The sequence below is a fragment of the Juglans microcarpa x Juglans regia genome, chromosome 5S (assembly GCF_004785595.1).
Source record: "Juglans microcarpa x Juglans regia isolate MS1-56 chromosome 5S, Jm3101_v1.0, whole genome shotgun sequence".
Lineage (NCBI taxonomy): Eukaryota > Viridiplantae > Streptophyta > Magnoliopsida > Fagales > Juglandaceae > Juglans > Juglans microcarpa x Juglans regia.
The window spans coordinates 2,150,934-2,172,200 of record NC_054603.1 but is presented as its reverse complement, the minus strand read 5'-3'; the positions used below and the strand labels follow the sequence as shown (position 1 = coordinate 2,172,200).

General features: G+C 35.2%; 2 protein-coding genes across 2 annotated transcripts; one reads left to right on the top strand and one right to left on the bottom strand.

Moving 5' to 3' along the window:
* Nucleotides 1-11,487: 11,487 nt before the first annotated feature.
* On the top strand, nucleotides 11,488-13,279 carry LOC121268500 (homeobox-leucine zipper protein HOX11-like). The gene is made up of 4 exons (XM_041172810.1): nucleotides 11,488-11,861; nucleotides 12,024-12,334; nucleotides 12,475-12,554; nucleotides 12,741-13,279. Exons 1-4 carry the CDS (start codon nucleotides 11,561-11,563, stop codon nucleotides 13,084-13,086), a joined length of 1,038 nt encoding a protein of 345 aa, XP_041028744.1. The 5' UTR covers nucleotides 11,488-11,560; the 3' UTR covers nucleotides 13,087-13,279.
* A 3,204-nt stretch (nucleotides 13,280-16,483) lies between these two features.
* LOC121267838 (protein trichome birefringence-like) lies at nucleotides 16,484-19,877 on the bottom strand. Its single transcript, XM_041171926.1, has 5 exons — nucleotides 18,683-19,877; nucleotides 18,115-18,307; nucleotides 17,795-17,988; nucleotides 17,555-17,713; nucleotides 16,484-17,213 (listed from the first exon to the last, which is right to left on the bottom strand). The coding sequence occupies exons 1-5, from the start codon at nucleotides 19,696-19,698 to the stop codon at nucleotides 16,865-16,867; spliced, it is 1,911 nt and encodes a 636-aa protein (XP_041027860.1). The 5' UTR covers nucleotides 19,699-19,877; the 3' UTR covers nucleotides 16,484-16,864.
* Between the last annotated feature and the right edge of the window lie 1,390 nt (nucleotides 19,878-21,267).

Sequence of the window (21,267 nt, the reverse complement as noted above, 5' to 3'; positions counted from 1 at the left end):
ACGACGGAGTCCTTTTATGTCAGAGTAATTCGTTAAAGTTGTTGTAGATGGTTGAAAGTTTTGAGAAAAAAAACCTCTGCTCTCTGCCTGTCGATACCAAAGCGAAACAGATATGTCAAGGAAGTATTACTGTATTATCCTTCAATATACCGCAAAATTGGTTTGCCATGCCAATTTTTTCTTATGCCGTTAGAAACGTGCAAGATTGGAAACGTGTGCATCCTCCTGAGTTTAGAATTCTGAAATCCTGAAGGAACATTGCCTTCCAAAACTTATTTTCATCACCCTCCTCGGAGAATCTCTACGCCACAAACCAAACCCCACTTGTGATAAAAAGCTAGTCTGGAAGCACGGAGGACAGTTGCATTTATAGTTCTTTCTTGGGGTCCTGTTTCTAGGGAAATATCTGTTAGCTTTATTGCCTTTGTCCGCGGTGAAGAACTATGGTTTTTGAACAACCTTTTTTCCGTTGCACGTCTTTGAAAATCCTGTGCCTTTAGCCATCAAACTGATAATACAAAAGCTAAAACACCCAAAAGTTCAATCCAGCTAGAAGTTTTATTGGGGTTCAAGGTTCATGGGTTCATCCTATTGCCCCAACCATTTCTTCTTTTCCAAAGAAATAGTGCCTGCAAGGAAAGGTTGTGGCCGCTCCAACATCATGATGACGATGATGATAACCATCAAGCAAGGTTTCCCCCCCCCCCCCCCCCCCAATTTTTGAATTTTATCTCTGCTGCTCTCCTCGCAAATCTGAGAAAGATGGGATGAAATGATTGGCAGAAGCAGGGACTATGATTGAGCACACGGGAGAGTATGTTCGAAGCCATCCCATATTCTTGTTGTCCTCTGGTCTACAGACATCATCATTTTACCCAAAAGCCATCCACCGGAGGTTTTGTATAAATGATAAAACCAGAGCTTCGACTAGCATCATTTCTTGATCAACATGTGGCAGCACAGGAGTTGCCTTCCCGCCCTGTAAACGCTGTTGACGGTTCTTTACAGTTTTGCTATCAGACGCCTGCAGCCTTCCATTAGAGGGCTTAAGATCAAGCCATCGGAATTGTGATGATTGAACTAACAACTCTTCATGTAATACATTACTCACAGAATTGAAGAGATGGCCTATATCAGTTTTTGTCTTGATGGAGCGGCATGCGCAAAACATCTAATTCCGCACATTGTAAGAAAAAAATCAACTTGCAAGTTACTTATTGACACATCTTCAACATCAATGATGGGTACTGACATAAAAGTATTTGATATTTTAATCTTTTTATAACCATAACAAATCTCACATCAACGGCAGAGTTAAGGCTTTATTCGTTTTTACAGATAAAATTAGATGAGTTGAGATAAAAGTTGAAAGTTAAATAAAATATTATTAGAATATAATTTTTTAATATTATTTTTGTTTTGAAATTTAAAAAGGTTGAATTATTTATTTTATTTTTTATATAAATTTTTTTTAAAAATATAATAATTAAATGAGATAAAATATGTTGTAAAAATAAACTTGGCCTAATTTTATCCTTGCGGGCCGAAGGGCAAGATACAAGACTCCTAGTTAGGCAGAATAACATCCAAATTATTAACCAGAAAACAATCCTGGTCCCGTTTCTGATAACCCATCTGACTGAATGGGCCACGTTCTACGAGGGATGTGATCATTGAGATGTATACTTCTTGCTGGAAGCGACGTACGTATTATACACGAGTAATTTACAGTTTTGGTATATGTAAGTTTTGCGCATACTATTTCAAAAAAAAGTAGTCTCATCATTAAAAAAATAATTTTTTTTCATTAATCTTAGAATTATTCATTTTTTTTAAAAAAGAGTGTGTGATCTTAGGTATGCAAAAATCATTTCTCGTTACGCAAACAGAATCAACCTTAAACCCCGAAGCTTCCTCTTTGGTTTTTCAAGCATCTCCAACTTAGGCTTTACTTAACAAAAGGCCAGAAGAATACAACCTTAGTCCACCTTCCTTCTTTGTCTAGCCAACTCCATCTCAACCCCGTCTATGGATTTTCTCTCGTCTCCTCAGTGGTACCCCCGTACCCCAAAGAGAGGGGATAACAAATTTAGAAGAATTCCTCAAATTTCATTTCAATGTTTTTTCCATCAAAAAGTTGAAGGTATTTTTTCAGGTCACAACCTGCAGCAACGAGGCTAAAGCATGCTTGGGCGAAAGTAATACTAGAATAGATGACTTCTTACCCCGTGTTTGTTCTGATTAAAAAAAAAAAAAAAAAATCAACAGGATTATTGTATTATGTTACTACAATTAAAAATTTAATTAGTCAAAGACCTATGCCATATTAAAAACACTAATCCAGCTGGTTTTAGGGAGGAACATAATCTTGTTTAAGGAGGTGTTATTTCAACATTCAAAAACAAATAAAAAATGTAGTTTTCTGCATGCCTCTAATGCGGCAGAAACAAAAGGTTTAGAATATTTATTAGACAGGAAAAAAAAAAAAAAAAAAAGACACTGGACTTGTAATTATTGGAAGTGAATGATCAGTACCATTACAAAAGCCGATGGCGAGTTTTCAGGATGAAGATTATGAGGGTCTACTGTCCCCATAATGTCCCAGCATCCAACAGCATTCCAGCATAGAAAAAGGGACATAATTCTTAGAATTATTATGATGATGGTGGTCGCGATGATTATGACTATGATAATGAAACAAAAGCTTTACAAAGGCCTAATGATGATGTCTACGGAGGGAGCAAAGATCCTTCCATTTCCATGGTTGCATGCCATGCCAATGATGCCATGTCGCCGTGTCTCTTTTTTTATTTTATTTTTTTAATCTTTTGCACTCATCTTGGTAATCACAAAACAACAATTATTAGTTTAATAAAGTCCTTTTTCAGTCTACCATTATGAGTGCTGCACTCTGCAATCATTTACATGATTAATTTATATCATGCTCTTTAAATTATACATCTCATGCTTACAATGAACAAAAATCATTACTAACATCTGTAATTTTACTCCTTAACAATTTTTTTTTTTTTTTTTAGTGTATTTATGTTCAGAAATATACAAATTCTATACAAATAAATTTAAAAACTACAGTAAAATTATTTTTATTATCTAATAGATTTATCGATATCGTATGAAAATATAAAAATTTTTATATTTATTTTTATAAAATTTCCTCCAACAAAACAAGAGAGTTTTAATTGAATCATAACATCCAGAAAAAGGAACCGTATTAAGGATCGATGCCTTCAAACGCTTCAAACGTTTAATGCTATGATCATTACAAGCATATCAAATCAAAAGGCTAATAAATGCATGGAGTCAATTCGTTGCATCCAATAATTAAAATAATAGTGTCTTACCAAAACTAAATACTAAAATGATCTAGAGTTTTAATTGGCAATAATTGTGAAATCACTATACATTTAAACATATGAGAATAAATAGATTTTATTATTTATTTTTTTTTATCTTAATACTCTTCTTACGTATGGGTCAAACACATCTTTAATAGATAGTTTAACACGTAAAATATTTAATTAAATGAGATAAAGTATAGAGTCAATGTTGAACTCAAGACCTCTGTTTTAATATTATGAAGAAATTTATGAGTTTAATTCATCTCATAAAATCAGCTCTATAAAAGAAGATTATACATTCTTTACAAACATATCCAATACATTATCCACAAACAATGTAGACCAATCATAGAACGAAAGAGAGTCCACACTATTGTCAAGGATCAAGAAAAATATAAACTTACACGTGAAAAAATTTGTTGAAGAATAATCTCATATTAAATATAGATAAAATCTTAAACATATTTATAAAAAATAAATAACCCTGAAACGGTTTTAAAAGATAATTAAATCCATAAATTTCTGTAATAACTAACTGCACAGCGAGAAGTGCAAACACAGTTTTTTATTACAAAAACTTGGAAAGTTTTTAATTCCAGTAGCAGAGGCTTCTGCAACCTTCAGATTATGAGTAACTATGGTCGTTGACTCCAAATAGAACAAACACTAAAGTGTCGACCCCTGTCCCGTTCATTTTCAACTAATTTTCAAGAAACAGTTACCACAGAGAGAGAGAGAGACAGAGAGAGAGAGAGAGAGATGGGAGGTAGCATGGAGGGTGAGATGGTGGGGACAAGACCCTGCATCAAAAGGGTCGAAATCTTTAGTCACATACATTCATTCATATGCAGAGGGCTGACAATAGGTCCCAGAAACGAAAGCATCATTCTAAATATTTAAAAAAAAAAAATTAAGAAAGAAAAAAATGACAGTCCTGCTTTGAGCACAGAGTTGATTATTTTTGTCTTTATTTTATATTTTAAGCCACGTCTAGATTTTACCGTTATTAGGTCTTTGTAGCCCTTATGTGTATGCCAAATCATCAAGATTCTGTTCCTGATCACTACCAGTATCTTCCATCAGATCGTTCTCAGTCAGGAAAAATAAAAGCAGCCATATGTGCATTATGCAGCGCTCTAGCTATTTCACATCATTCTTTTTTCTTAGGTTTTACCACAGTTTCTGTCCCGATCAGCCTTATGGATTGGTGAATTAGATACACAACAGGCTTTTGGAGATATTATTGGTAATTCATGATTAAATAATTGGAAATATTAGATATGTTTAGTTAACGTCTTGTTTCGGACGTTTTGACAAATTCTAGCAATTTAAAAATCTTTAAAATTGTTCTTACAAAAATGCAAAGAAAAAAATTGACAGAGGGTGACTTTAGAGTTAGAAAGTCTCTAATATTAATCTCAGTAGAGTATTTTAAAAGCTTATAAATAATGTCATTAAGGAGTTTGGGAGATAGATTGTGCCTATCCTCGTGGAGTTCATATCTTTTTTACTATTCATTTTGTTAGAGTCATTTAATGCGGTGTGCATCTTCAACGACATCATTAATGTGGCGTGTTGCTCAGGTAGTAATGTCATTAAGAATTATACTCTCAAGGGCTAGACATTGTTCAAAAGATCTCTAGGACAGTGAGTCCTATCTCCCCTGCAGTCTACTCCCATATGGGGGTTGGGTCCAAGGGAGCTACTTGCATATGGGGTTGGGCCTAAAAGCCTATTTTTTTCTAGGCCAGATATTCTTTTCTTATTCTCTTAACCTTGTTTCATTCAAAACTTACCCTGACTCATTTTATCTCATCATTACAACTTTTCTAAATTTTTACACAAAATATAATAAATAATTTAACTTTTTCAAAACCTAAAACAACTTTCTAAAATTCTCACACAAAATATAATAAATAATTCAACTTTTATTTTACTATTCATAAACCATCTCAACTCATCTCTAAATCTAAACCACTCCTAGTTGCTCCTCGCAGGCCCACTAAAAGGGGGAAAAACCCCTTACATGTTTAATGTTTGAAAAATATTAGGGTAAGTCTTATATCATACACTTCTACCTAATCAACATGTAATTTATTATTTTTATCTTTCTACATATATATTTAAGCATCAATATAGCAGGACAATTATGACAAGAGGAGTGCTACAAAAATAATCAGACACTAGATCTGTTAGATCTGCTTTATAATAATTCATAAAAGTAACTTGATAATCTGACGAAACACATCAAGTCACGATAATTTGTGAGATTACTTTTGTGTAATCCTTTTATAGTTAAAGTATTTTTCAAATGACAAATCACGTGTTAATTAAGTAAAAGTGTGTGGTCTCATGCTTCTATGTTAAACTTTTTTTAATATTTATCTATGGCAACTTTTTGAAAATACCTACCTAACTACCTTTATAAATTCAGTAACATCAAATCATACTAGATATAGTTTTAGAGTGTATAAATATGACATGTTATTACTTTTAAAAAATATGATCAATCATTAAAATTTGTTTTTTTTTTATATAAAACTTAGATTTGTTTGTTATCATTATACAAATCATTTCCAAAATAAGAACATACAATATCTTCTAGAATGTGTGTGTGTGTGTGTGTGTGTGTGTGTGAGAGAGAGAGAGAGAGAGAGAGAGAGAGGCCATATATCAAGTTAATTAATTGTCACGAATTCCTCTTGATGCATTGGTTGGATGTTTTGATAAATCTAAGTGGTGTGTTATGATCTTTAATTTGATGTCTAATTTGTATGAAATACTTATCCTTAAAAAAAATGTGAATTTCGAATGTTTGTCACAACCAATCTTTATAAGGACTATCTCAAAAGAAGTCATATGATAAAACTTTTAATTAATCATCATTGATTGATTAAAAAATTCAACAAAATATAACCTTTTTTTTTATGTATAGTTTAACATAATCATGAACAATGTATATAGCTCATGCTAATTCCACTCTAGCTGTGATGTTAATGGGAATCATAATTAGCCTAATCAAATCTCATATTCTTAACGTGGAAGATATCAAATTGATTTACGGCAACAAGCTGGGACCCCCCAAATTAAACTTCAAAAGATTCTTAAAAAATTAATTACATTTGTGAGTGACAATAAGATAATTCATATAGGTGGACAAGACGACGAAAACAACAATTGTCAATCAGCCAATAAATCTAATTGAATTCGTGGTGATGGGGGGACCATCGGATGATAATTCAAAAGGAGATCGATTGAAGAAGAAGAAGAAGCAGCCCCAAAAATCCAATAATTTATATACTCATACATTACAATATACATTTATATACATAGATGAGATAACATCCGACCGACGTACAAATGATTGCTGTTGTATAATTTGTCTCCTTGGGACGCTGCAGCGTGTCCACTGTCCCTCCCTGCCTATCCCATGCATTTTGGGTCCCCCTCCCCCGCGGCGGGGTCTATGATCATTATTCATCCTAAGGAATTTATTATATGAAAATGTTTAGTTAATGAATTGAGATGAAAGTTGAATAACATATTTTTTTTTAATATTATTATTATTATTTAATTTGAAAATTTTGAATTATTTATTATATTTTGAATAAAAATTTTAAAAAAATTATAATAATTAGATAAGATGAGTTGAGATCAATCCTGAATTTAAACGTGTCTATAATCTATACGTTTCTGTGTGTTATTTCATGGACAGTATTCATGCACGTCAGTCTTCAACCTATCTCCCTAGCTAGCAGTCGCATGTATATATCGTTGGACCTTGGTACCTATATATATATATATATATATATATATATATAGAATTAACATGTTGTATATCGATCTCTAGCTGTCTCCTTGATCTTTCTCACGCCGTTACGTTCCATTCCATCGTACTTGGATGCATGGTACAGAATTAATACACGTATATATACGTACGTATTAATACAGCCACTAAATTTATAGCTGGCTGGCTGGCCGGGCATGTACTTATACGTACATACCACTATCCATAATTAATTACGTACTATTATATATATTTTCATTGAATATGTATGTATAGCTATCCATTAACATTCCACGTATAGATAATATGTATGGATGTACGTAGCTAGCTATATCGTGCATGGCCTGTTTGAGTACATTTTAAAGTAAAAAAATAAAAATAAAAAAGTATATATTGCATTGTATTGAATTGTGGAATCCTCGTATATTTAATAGTACGTACGTACGTAGTATTATTTAATGATCATGTAGTCTAAAGAATAGAATAAAAAGTCCCGACTCTGACCTCAATATATTATATACGTACGTACGACCAACGGCTAGCAAGCGCATACCCGACCAGACTTTATAATTGTGAGAATTATCGCATTATAATTTTGACAGATAGAAACCAACAACATGATTTGTCCGATCCAATCCGAACAAGACGACTCATTATTTCTAATTTATAATTATGTGTTGTGTGAATACATTACATCCTGATGATCTGGCAAGACATTGCCAAGTACGTGAATAACAGATGATCACTGGCTATCTAGGATCATGGGATATTATATATAATGTGTGGGGCTTTTTGAGAATGATTAATCATGTAATTCGTCTTTAATAATAATAAATAACATTATTTATCTATATATAATATTAATTTATATATAGGACCGAACTCTAATCCAACTTTTTTTTACAAAAAAAAAAAAAAAAAAAAAACCCAACAAACTTGTTTATTTGGATTTCTTTTCCCTCCCAAATCTCCATTTTTGTATAATAAGAGAGATAATATTAAATATGCCGCTAGCTGCGAGCGTGCACGTCCACGTGATATAACATGCAACTGGCATGCATATATAAAAAATATATAAATCAAACATTAAAAAGGTTTTAATGTGGCCTGTTCTCAAAATGTCAAGACCAAACTCACAGGACACAACCAATACATATTAATGACTTATCAGTTCATATAGATATATGAAGTACTCGATATTTAATTCTTTCCGGTCAATTTGCCTTAGTTTTTTTTTTTTATTTAATTCTTTCCGGTCAATTTGCCTTAGTTTTTTTTTTCTTACTGAGCTTACCCCTGCGTACGTAATATGAGACAAAAACAGTAAAGAATCTGATCAGGAGGTTACCCCACTCGTACGTAGAAACACGACATGATGATCTGCTAATTAAGGTTAATTATATGTTATATATATTTATATACACACACATACATACATACACACAGATAATATAGAAGGTGCATGCAGGCTTAGCCAAAGCAGAATCGATAAGAGTAGAACAAAACCACATCTTAAAGCGCCCTAACGAATAAAAAACATAGAACGTACGGCCACTGAAATATTAATATTGATAATCCCAGTCAGATGAGTTAGATATATTATATATATTTATATATATATATGTAAAGTTTCAAAGTCGAGGACGAAATCCAAATTAGAATTTACTTCAACAAGTTTTGAATCTTGAAATTTAGCTTTGAATCGGGTTTTTAGAAATTTCCTAGGAGTAGACCAAATCAACATTGACACGTCTGATATAATTAGTGGGTTTGGACTATATATATATATATATATATATATATATATAATAAAAGTATTATTTATCAGAGAAAAGTGTGATACCAACTTAGTCAAGGGAGTCCCACGTACGTCTTTTCGTTAATTATTTACTGCTCATGCTACTAAACAACGTACGTACATCTAGCGAAATAAACTAAGAGTCGATCGATCCCCATAGATTATGCCCGTTTTAGGGCAGGGAGCCTAATTTAGAGTTGTTTAACGAGGAAAGGAAATTAGGGTATCCGAGCTAGCTGCAACACTTCATAATAATCGATGCTCGAAATGATTGGCTTTTTGAGATTCCAAAATGGGACTATTCATTCTATATATCAGAAATACATGTGAATGCCCATCCAAAGCATCGTCAAGTAAGGCTCTCTTCTACGTCTTCTAGCAAATTATTGGGTGGTTTTCTGGCTTTTGATCATCAGCAGGATCAACTCATGTCCCATTGGATTTTTCTGGGCATCCAATATACAAGTCATGATTCCATTTAATTATGCATGGTGACTTTTCAATGTCCATGTCAATCCTCTTAATTAGTCAAATCAGGGCAATGCAAACCTCAGTTGTAAGACTAATTATAATACCAAATCCCATCTCGATCTACTGATCTTGATCAGCCATGACAATATATGGATTGAAACATATTATAAGTATTAAATATCATGATAATTAATTAATTTCCTACGAGAAATGGGTGGGGGAGTTGTGCAAAAATCATGCATTATTTGATGAATATATATATATATATATCGGTTTGAAAAAGAAAAAGGAAAAGAGTTTAGGACACGATGGCACTGCCCATTCAGTTGCCTTGACCAAATCACTAGTTGAAATTCCAAAACGCTTAATCATTGCAAAAAAAAAATGGTGATTAGGAATGTAAGGAGAGAGTGGTTGGTATGGCTTTTCTAAGGGTCACCTTTATCCCACGGTACCCAGGGTCCCACATGACCTATAGAGGATAGATCTCTCTCTCTCTCCAACTTATCATTAAAGCCTGCATGACTTCAATAATTGCAATGATCCTAAAAGCATGACATATCTGACCTGGTCACATCCTCTAGATGTGTATTTTAATTACGATTTGTTTAAAAAGCTCACCCACGCGCGTGGGACCACCACCCTAGCTAGCCCTCCTCATATATCTATCCATATACATGTCATGTATATTCATCGGATACCTATAACATTGATGGCTGTCACGCTTGTTTTAAGCTCCATTGCTATCTCTATACCTTTATTCTTGATAAAGGAAAATTTTATATATTGTATAAATAATAAAAAAAAAAAAAAACACAGAACTTTCCTTGAAGTAGGAAAAGACGGTCGTTTTGTCTGCCTGTGTTAAAACACATAATTATGGTCAAAATCTTGCTCCAATCTGACTAATCCTTCCCAATGTGTTTTTTTTCCGCCTGTGCACACATCACGCTTAATACTATCTTCGATCGGTTGTCACCTCCCCATTAGTTGCTGGACGCGTGGCAAAACCTGTAAAGGTTCTCTGCTCTGGTTGGTAAGTCAGCGGACCAAGCCATCAGTCAGTCATTTCTTATCGAATTACGTCACATATATATGATTATATCAACTCGGAAACTGCAAAAGCTTTGGGCTGTATAATCTGGAAACAAACAAACAAAACCAACAGTGCATGGCCATTCGGCCATGATCTCTTCCGTAATTTAATTTGCGAGTTTGGTGAGAAATCATTAATAATTTCCTCTCAAGTTATCATTTTCATGATCATGATAATATATATATATATATAATCGATTTAGTCAATGAAACAACAGGGAGAATTTAGAAATGGTGCCAGCCGCTGGATAAGGATTACTAATTCTCATTTCCTCATTGCTATGACGTGGCCCTTGTTTGGTATGAACACAATAATTTAGCGATACTCAGGAGTAATGATGATCACATTAATTACTAACAAGTCTTTTCCACCCATCTGCAAAATCTCTTCGATGATTTTCAAGCAAGGCAACGTAGATTGGACTATGATTTTCTGTTCAAATCGTTGAAAAATTTGGGAGACAAAACTGCAGGAAAATATTACCGGTGGGTTCAGTTTATAATTAGGTACACTTCATGCAGACCGTAATGCCGAGTGCCGATTAAAGAACATCTTTTATTAAAAAAAAAAAAAAAAACATTCTAGTCTTCCTATGTTCGTGATTAAAAAGATTTCTCAGGCAAATTCTGTCTTCTTTTTTTCTTCATTTCACCCACCCAAAAAAAGTCAACAACATTCAATTTTTCTTCTCTCTTGAATATTTTTAACGAAGGAGGCGATGGGCTACGAAGATTGATTATTAGACCAAATATTTATTCCTCGCTAGGGTGTGAAACCGTTGTATAATTAAATGGAATCACGTGCCTTTGTCAACCTGAATATGTCGGTCAAATCTTTACTCGCACAAGGCAAAAAGATATAAAAAGGCTTTGTCTAGGGTTTCTGTTTTGTGTCTTTACATTAAAATTAAAAAAGAAAAAAAAAGAAAAAAAAAAAGGTTTCAGATAGCTTCTCTTTTTAAGACCCAGCTCCTCCCCAACAAACACAAAACCGTAAGTGTGTTGAAAAAAGAAACCTTCCTCTGTGGTTCGGCGATAGTGATACACACCATGGAGTTAGCTTTGAGCCTGGGTGATACACCGAAGCCGTTTACATTTCTTGACAAAACACCGAAGATGTCTAGCAAGGATGTCGGGTTCTGCATGGGCTTAGGAAGTGCTTTCAGCGGAAGATCTGACGAGAAAAGAGAGACCCGTCAGGGTGAAGATCGGAGAGAAGTGATTAGAGATGAGGGGGAAAGGAGATTACTTTCTTCAGATCCACCTGTGCAGCTTGATCTTTTACCTTTCTCGCCTGTTCCACGCAGCCAGCCGCCAACACAGCTTCGTTTTCCTTGGCTTGCTGATAACTGTAATGTCCAATTTCCATTGTGTGCTTGTTTTGCTATTTTATCACTATGTTTGGTTGCTAAGAAACCGGTTAATATTTTATTGATTACTGTTTTCTATGCAAACTTTTTCCGATTCCGGCTTATTTCCTTTGGTTTGTTGAGCGGTTTCTTGCTTGTTGCAGTGGTGCCCGAACCGGGTCCGTCGGATGGAACGGGAAAAGGGTTGGATGTAAACCGCTTCCCGGCGGTTGCTATTGCGGCGGAAGAGGCTGACGATGGGACGGCCCTGTCCTCTCCAAACAGTACAGTTTCATCGTTTCAGATGGATTTCTGTGTTAGGAATGGTGGACGAACGAAGAGAGACTTGGAGGTTGAGACTGAAAGAGCCAGCGATGATGACGAAAACGGGTCGACTCGGAAGAAACTCAGACTCACCAAAGAGCAATCTGCTTTTCTTGAGGAGAGTTTCAAAGAACACAGTACTCTCAACCCAGTAAGTGCGAGCAACATCAAAAGCCAGTTCTTTTTATCATGCGTATCATTTGGACATTTCATTTTGGATTGAATGTCAGTGTAGATTTGATTGCTGGTTCCTTTATTTATTTATTTCTTTCTTTCTCGTGCGACGTGTAGAAGCAAAAGCTTGCTCTGGCAAAACAGTTAAATCTTCGTCCTCGGCAGGTAGAAGTGTGGTTTCAGAACAGAAGAGCAAGGTATATATATATATATATATTAACATTGCTAACTGTATTTTGTTAATAAGTTCGATTTTTGGGGTTTGGTAGTGTTAACTTATTTTTGTCGATAATTTAGTTTTTTCGGAGTTTTTTATTCGTAGTTATCTGGATTTGTACTCTCAACTTACGTTTTCTGGGGATAAATGATGATGAAAATTACAGGACGAAGCTAAAGCAGACAGAGGTAGATTGTGAGTATTTAAAGAGATGCTGCGAGACACTGACACAGGAGAATAGGAAGTTACAAAAGGAACTGCAGGAATTAAGAGCTCTGAAAACCTCTCAACCTTTCTACATGCAGCTTCCTGCCACCACTCTCACCATGTGTCCATCTTGTGAGCGCGTGGCCACCACCACCACCTCTACTACAGGCTCTTCCGGTGCTACTGCTGGCAACAACAACAACAGCACCACAAACAAAGCGGCCTTGTCACTTGCAAAGGGCAGGTTATACCAGTTACAACAAGCTCACATGCACCAGGCCCAACCTCACCAAGCTGCTTCATGAGATGTCACTAATTGTCTTGTGTTCTGCACCGTTTTCCAGTTGTATATACTTTTGGCTTTTAGCATTTTCCTGTTTCCCGTCTCGACCAATTTGTCTCTAGTGGGGTTTCCTTGTTAATGGAGTTTTTGAACGGGATAGAGGGGGTGATATATTTGTTGATTGACGTGAAAATACAGAAGATTTTGTTACCAAAGAAATCTTTTATCTGGAGCTTTTTAATTTATGGCACTGCACAAGGAAGGAATAGGACAGTGTTCCAACGCGGGGCCCTAGATAATATTGGGACACTGAATGAAACTAGATACGAATTTAGGTAGCCATGTTTGTTGTTCGAATATTTTTGGAGGCTAGCAAGAGGGTACTATGTCCAAATTCTACGATCTCAAGCTTCTTGTTGAGAAAATAATAATGGGCTTCTTTTTTAATCTGATCCAAATGAACATTAATTGCATGTGCAGTGGTAGACGCCGATGGGCACATCTCAAGCTTGTTTAAAGCGCGTTTTTTAATATACAGTATCTGGTTTCATTGGTGGTGCTATCTGTAATCTGACAGAACTATATGCATCTACAACTACACCAATTTCTGCAGTAGGAATAATTCTTTTTTTTGAGTTCTAAGTTGTAACAAATGCAGTGCAAAATATACTCTTGACAATTAACTGGGTACGATTCATTTACAGTAAATATAGAATGTGTTGAGAACTACCGTACGAATATTTGTTAGAATGGCCCGGCCAATCATTTGAGAGAGAGAGCTCTAAAAACAAATACATTTTGGCATGAAATAGTTCAAAACGATTAAGAAAAATGTGCAGTAATGCATGAAAAGCGAGGAAAACACGGAGAGGCGGAGAACTTTCACTTTCAAATCTTATCAACAGACAACAAAGAGGAGCTGCCACCGAAGGGTTAGGTAGTAAAAGTTAAATTTGCTTTGCGGGCATGCCTGTCTGAAATCGATATTTGTATGGGACAGCTAAGGGCTCGGATGAGATTAGAATGTTGCTGTATTTAAACGAGATCTAGGTATTAATAATGGTGCACGTATCCAAACAGAGTGAAATGAACCTAGAAGATGTGGGAGGAACGGCATTTTTAATGAGTTTTCTTGGATATTCCTCTTACACAGTCATCTTGGAGACCAACTCGAGCTTGATCTGGCCGATGATGCTTAAAACATCATCGGAAACTTGGAACTCAGCTCTTAATGTTCAAGTTATTTAGCAGCTAGGGGATTACATATCAGTTTAAACCACCCTACTAGTCTTAGGACTCATTTTATATAACTTCGAATACCTCAATTTTGCCTTCGTTTGTGTTAAAAAAAACACTTCCATTTGAACGGATCTGCTGAGTGCTGATTTACTTCCTTGTCAATGTAGGAAGTCATGATGACATAATATTATAAAGAAGAAAACCAATTCATTTCGAATAGATCCATCTATTTCAGAGAACTAAGATGATTGATCTGAGTGTGAACAATCAAAGGTTTCATGAAAAGAGGACACCGATATTTACTTCCCATCACATATTAAAAACAAAAGCTTTGAATGAAAGGTAATCGTTTTTAGGGAACATTGATTGACTTCTTATAAAAGTGGCCGGGATGAAGAAAATTATATATGTTAGAGATCATGGTAGAGCTGAATTAAGAAACCCATTTCTGTGAGGTCTGGCGAAGAGCTGCTACTCAGTACAGGGGGCCTTATTGGAAACTGTGCTGTTGCGTGCACTGGCGTGGATGAAGATTGGCCGTCGAGAGCCCACAGATGATATTAAAACCCAAATTCAAACAAACTTGGGTCTTGATCATGAACACAGTATTTGAGATTTTTCCCTATAATTATGATGAGGGCCTAATATTTGAACATCTACAGCAGTATTTACCTGCCAGCTTATAAACCCATCCAAAATACCCATTTTAAAATCTGATAACTTCATTATCAAAATTAAATAAATAAATAAATATTTGGTCAGCAGTTTCTCCTGTTAATATTTATTATTATTATTATTATTTACAAACTAATGCATTTGATTTCCCTGCTGGGCCTCAAAATCTGTGTTGATAGAGAGATAAGAGAATATGAACCAAGCAAAATGTCTCTTTCATAGTGGTAAAAAAAAAAAAAAAAAAAAAAACCTTGATATCATCATTATTTTTGGGACACCTTTCCTTTCGAGAAAAAGCAAATACATAATCTTGTTCGTCAGCCAGAAGGTCAAAGTAGTGGGGATCATACGTTATGCGTATCTCACCTAAATTCCATTACCACTCTCCCTCCCCCAACCAAATGGTGTTGTATATTGGACTCAATGATGAAAATAATAATAATAATAAAGCCCCTATGTCAACATCGAAATCAAATAAGTCTCAGAATTACTAGGACTAAATTTTGTTAACGATATATAGTCTATTTGAAAAAAGAAAAATCTATACACTATATTATCATCCTACTTTCATCTCACTGTGTAAAATGTAACACATTTATCACCAATAGAAGATCATTTATTTGATAATTTTTTATTATTTAATAATAATAAATGTGTCACATCGTACTTAATCGAATAAAAATGAGATAAAAATATGATATATAACATTACTTACTTGAAAAGCCTAAAACCTAAAATTTATCTACATAATCACATAAAATCACAGGTCATGCATTTTATCTCCATGAGATGGGCTCTTTCACGAGCCAAGGATTGGAACTCTCAAGATCCACTCACCCGGAACAAAGACATCTAATGTAAAAATCATTATTGTTTTTATTTTTTTCTTTCCCCAAAATAATAATAAAAAAAAAAACCTACTCTGACCACGTTAATAATGAAAAATGATATTCGTAATGTGCAAAAACTTCTGACTCTATTTAAAAAAAAAAAAAAAACTTACGTATCATGCATTGCTCCATTATAATTAAAAGTGATTCGCCCCCACTTTTGGAGAGATAAGTTTGTATATATTCCAGGTCAAGCAAAGTCGGTCCACAATGGTGGGTGTTTTATCTAGGTAAAGCTACAAAATGAGGATCACCGACAAACAAATCCGATTTTAATCAATAATTTTCTGACTTTCTTGATTAACGGCCAAACATGGCATGTGACACCACAGTCGGAAAAGAGTTCAGATTTTATATAATAAAAAAAGAGCAAACAGTCGTCCTATTCAAGCTAGAATTCCCTTTTTCCAAATATAAATAATATTGATTGGAACAACTACGCAAAGAAAACGACATGAAAAAGCATCACTACACAGTCCGTGACAATATATATTTAAAAGCTAGATTCCATGCCAAGGTATTAAAGCTTGACCATCACATATTTAAACGGAAAGCTCATAAATACAAAGATCCTACAAAAATATATATAATAGTGAAGAGAACGGAAAATAATAATTACAACAATTGCTTTATTTATTATTATTTTTTTTTAAATAATATGAGATCGATTTACAATCCTCAGAGAACCTTTGAGGCTTTAGCCAAAAGAATATGAAGTGAATCCTGGGAAACCTTAAACCGGGAAGTGGGAAACCTCTACCCTTTGTTTTTCAGTCATATGAACAGAGATTTGATTACACGACGGATTGACCTCTTCCACCAATCTTTTCATTTCTTTTTCCATCTCTTCTTCTCCTTCATAATATATAAATGCTCTTTCTCAATTTCATCTCACGTAGCGTGTTTGTCAAAAACTATATTTCACATACGCGTGATTGCGCCTCAACGATTAATTAAAACGTGGATGCAGCCCCCCCTATGTTTGTGCAGTTTTACCTAATTCTGCTGTTGCTGCTTTTGGTGCTGTTTAATCAAGAGCTCAGCAAAGAGAACCTCATTCCATGCATCAGGAACGCCGGGCAGGCACCAGTGGCTGCAGTCCTGGAACCTTAGCGGCAATCTCCTTTCCTCCTCAGACAGGCTCTGCTTCCGGTATATTGAAGGATGGCCATCCTTCCGGAAATCTGTCATTCTTGTAATATTCAGGTAGGTGACATGAGTTTTCATGCCTCTGAGAACTCTCTCCAAAACCATCATCTTAGGTGGATATGGCCGCAGATACGTCTCATTCTTGATGGGCTGAGTCTCCTGGTCGCATTGCCCGCCAGAATTCCACTGTCCACCGCTGTACAAGAATAATGCCACTAAATTTATAACTTTTTGACACTTCCTTATCATTTTGAAGTCGCAGTGATGCTGAATTATAAACATATACAGCAGAAAACAACAAATGGCTCATTATATATTCAGTGCTTCTTGATTAACATATTGCTAATGTAGAAGAAGGTTACAATGCTGTTAAACTAACAAGACTTTCAAGAGGGGGAAAATGCTTTCAAATATTTTTGCAAAGTGTAAATGATGACAGATGATGGTGAAGTATTGCATAAAACAAACCAAAATGCATCAGTACCCAAACCTAATTCGTCCAGAAAACATGGTATCAATGTTTTTCCATTGGATTACCTGAAATGGGAGGCAGAATAACCCCTGAAGAAGACCAGAGACTTCGATGGATTTATATTGGCATCAACCCATCGGGCCCATGTAGTTAAAGCTTTTCTAAATGCCTCAAGAACATTCAGCTCGCCATAGACATGGCTTCCTTCTTGATAATAGTCCTTCCTGCAATTTCCCACTCTAAATATTAGGTTCATCCAATAGAAAATGCAGACTGTATCATTACCAAAGTAATCTTGAGCGTACCCTTTGGAAGTTTTTTCATGAGTCCACCAGTGTCCAGTGTTAAAGATGATGAAATCTGCCCCTTTATATTGATGAGAAGATCTCCCCACTAAATCAAGACGAAGCGTTTCCTTCTTTGATCCATGTTGGTCGGGCGTTTCTGTTTCTTGAACTAAGAAAGGAGATACAAAGAACTCTATGGAGCACTTATAATCCTGCCCATCGATCCATTCCAATCCAGAAAAAAGGGGACAGAAGTTCACAAAATAAGAAAACGATTCACAAGGTAAATGGGAATTGTGATAACGAAATTAAATAACTAGATTTGTTCGTTAACCTACTTTGAATACGAAAGAGTACGAAGCTTCCCCACGAAAATGGTGTCTACCATTTGCTTCATAAACCTTGGTCTGATCTTTCACTGAGTTCCTCAAGATGCAAATCAGAGACTCCCACATATTCCTATTCAGAGAATCACCCACAAAAACTAGCCGCTTGCCTCTCAACAAATTCAACAAAATACTTCCGTCCAATCTGCATATGACAGTCCCATCTAAATCAATTTCATCAAAGAAACGAACCCAGAAATTAAATTCATGGATCACTTCCAAAAGAGGTATAAGGTAAGAAACAAAGCCCAAAAATTAAACACCATAAAAAATGAAAATGCCGGAGTCCATTACCTAATCCGATCTAAGCAGAACAAGCCTCAGATACCAGAGTAAATTATCAGCTTAATGGTAAAATACATTAATCCAAAGCTTAGTAGAACCATCTAACAGTTAAAAAGAAGTTTTATCTATTTATAACATGCCAATCTCTGGATTCAGTTTCTATAAATATAAAAAAAAATATAAAAATTAATGGGAAAACAAAAGCATCGTTGAAATATACAATTACAGCACATACCTTGGGAGACTGCATCCCTTAGGTTTCCATTTCATTTTCTGGTAATCTTTATCGGGCCTGCCATTAGAAATACAATTGAACTGCTCGTCGATCAGTGGGCAAGACCCGGGTTCGTAAAGCGGATACGAATCATCCCTCACCCATTCCCCATCAAATAAATCACAGTTCATCAAAGATTCCACCAAACTATCCTTCCCTTGCGTAACAACTGAATTAGTTCCATTGCTCTCTTTCTTCGATTGCGAAGCCGTGGGGTTCGATATCTCATCTTTCCCTCCAACAAGTTTCCCTTCTTTCTCAGAATTGCTCGTATCAGAGGAACCCGATTTCCCTGTCGGACTCCCGCTCTGATTTGGAGCCACCGGGGCTTTTGGGGCGGCAATTGTACTCTGATTTGCTTTTACAACTGTCACTTTATCAGAATTTTCAGAACTAGAAGTTTGATTTTCCACAGAGGGTGGTTCTCTATTCACGTTAGGAGCCGAATTTTTCGGCAGACTTGCACTGCGATTGGCTGCCACCGGAGCCTCTGGGGCAACAACTACAGACTGATTTGTGTCTGGGACTTTACCCTTGTGAGAAATCTCTGTACTTTGAGTACGGTTGTTCACAGTGGATGGTTCTTTAGCGAGATTAGGAGATTGGAATGTGTCATTACTAGATCTAGAAGCGCTGGTTTGTTGAGAAGGAGGAGAAGCAAAGTTACGAACTTCTTGTGGGGATGAGTTGTTGGGCAAGAAGTGCGAGAAAAAAGGAGAGAATCGAGATCTGTAAGAGTCACTTGCCGAGGCATTACTGCTACTGCTATCACTGCCACTGAAGATGTTGATGAACCAAGGAGAAGCAGCGTTGGGAGAGGGGCTGAAAGCTAAGAAAACTGTGAAAGCAACAAAAGCAAACACGAACCCATATGCTAAAACAACGGTTCTTCTGGTTTTGAGGACGGGGAAGAGGCTCTTGAGGTCTGAGATCAGGGTCCCGCCGGTGATGGGAATGTGCTTCGAAGCCTCAGCCATGTTGGATCCGAGGAGGGTTTCTCACGCTCTTGCCTACTTTGCCTGAGACCTCAAGTCTGGGGAGAGAGGTAAGGAGGAAAGAAACAGAACAGTGCCCGGTTCCAGAGAGAGGAAAATGGACTTATGGCGAAAGTGAATGAATGCACTGCTGAGAGACAGACAGAGAGAGACAGAGACATAGACGCAGAGAGAGTGGGGGGGTTGAGGGGTTGAGTTTACTATGAGTGGACGACGACGGACGACCCATGTCATCTCGGAAAGACAATAAGGGGTTCTTGTACATGTTTTATACATTTGACCTCTTGTTCTCCAATTAATTGCATGAGTGCCACTACAGGAGGTGCTCTTATCCTCGCAAGGAATGCAACTTTTAAGAATAAAAACTCTCAAAATTAATATTTGAGAGTTTTCTCTCCATCATTTCACATATCATATATTATTTTTATTTTTTATTTTTTTTAATTTTACTCCTATTAAATTAATTAATTTTTTTATTCATCATCTATATACTACATATTTAATAAAAATAAAAAATAAATTATATATGGTATATAATGTAGAGATCATGAGTATAATTTTTATTTTAAAAAAAGAAATATATATTGAAAAATACTATTTACATTCTCATATCACATTCAGATTTATTATTTTTATTATTTTATTTAATACACATATTAATATTTTATTTTATTTAAATAAAATGATAATAATGAATTTTTTAAGAGTTTGTGTAGTAGTTTAGGTGCATGAAAGCAGTGGCAAATTATGTAAATATAATAGCCCTACTGCCCCAATTTGCGTACCGAGTCCAGTTACTTCTTACCGCTTTCCTAAATGGCTGTCCGTGTAGCGGTGTAGGACCTAACACAAGCACTGTTTACAGTTTTCTGTCGTACAACAAGTTTGTACGTGGCAACACCTAGCTTGTGCGATCCAAACTCGCAGAGATAAAATCCTACGGCGCCAATCTAAACGAGGTCTCAATTTTCAGCAAAGTTGGCAGGCAAGCACGATAGTCTTTGACACCGTGTCGATTTTTATTGGTAATATACGCAGACGCAGCAAGTTAGCAACTAGTGGAGTTAGATCTGGAACCACAGCCAGACAGACACTTCCCTCTCTCTTTTTAAAGATTAAACTAACTTTATATGTTATATTTCAAATAAATAGTTAAAAATAATTTATAAATTAATCTTAAATTGTAAGATATATTCTATTATTAAATAAATTAAACGTATCACTTTAAACTATTTACCGTTTATTTTTATAAAATATATGAATAGAACTACCGTTTCTCTATATTTTGTGACATGGCAAAAAAAAAAAAAATCCGTTTAGATATAAACATACTCTTAATCTATCTGGACTCATCTTGTCATTATAATTTTTTCAAATTTTTATATAAAATATAATAAACAATTTAACTTTTTCAAATTTTAAAACAATAAAAATATTAAAAAATAATATTATAATAATATTTTATTTAATTTATCTAAAATTATTTTATCTCATCTTACTATCCAAACGAACTATTTATTTGGCAATAGTTATAAGCATTTGCATAACACG

Excerpts from the sequence above, each read along its gene's own strand:
- LOC121267838 (XM_041171926.1), bottom strand. The coding sequence starts at position 19,698 with ATGGCTGAGGCTTCGAAGCACATTCCCATCACCGGCGGGACCCTGATC. Across the intron at positions 18,308-18,682 it reads AAGGGATGCAGTCTCCCAAG|ATTGGACGGAAGTATTTTGT; the intron begins GTATGTGCTGTA and ends TGTCATATGCAG. Across the intron at positions 17,989-18,114 it reads CGTACTCTTTCGTATTCAAA|GATTATAAGTGCTCCATAGA; the intron begins GTAGGTTAACGA and ends ATCGATGGGCAG.
- LOC121268500 (XM_041172810.1), top strand. The coding sequence starts at position 11,561 with ATGGAGTTAGCTTTGAGCCTGGGTGATACACCGAAGCCGTTTACATTT. Across the intron at positions 11,862-12,023 it reads TCCTTGGCTTGCTGATAACT|TGGTGCCCGAACCGGGTCCG; the intron begins GTAATGTCCAAT and ends TGCTTGTTGCAG. Across the intron at positions 12,335-12,474 it reads AACACAGTACTCTCAACCCA|AAGCAAAAGCTTGCTCTGGC; the intron begins GTAAGTGCGAGC and ends TGCGACGTGTAG.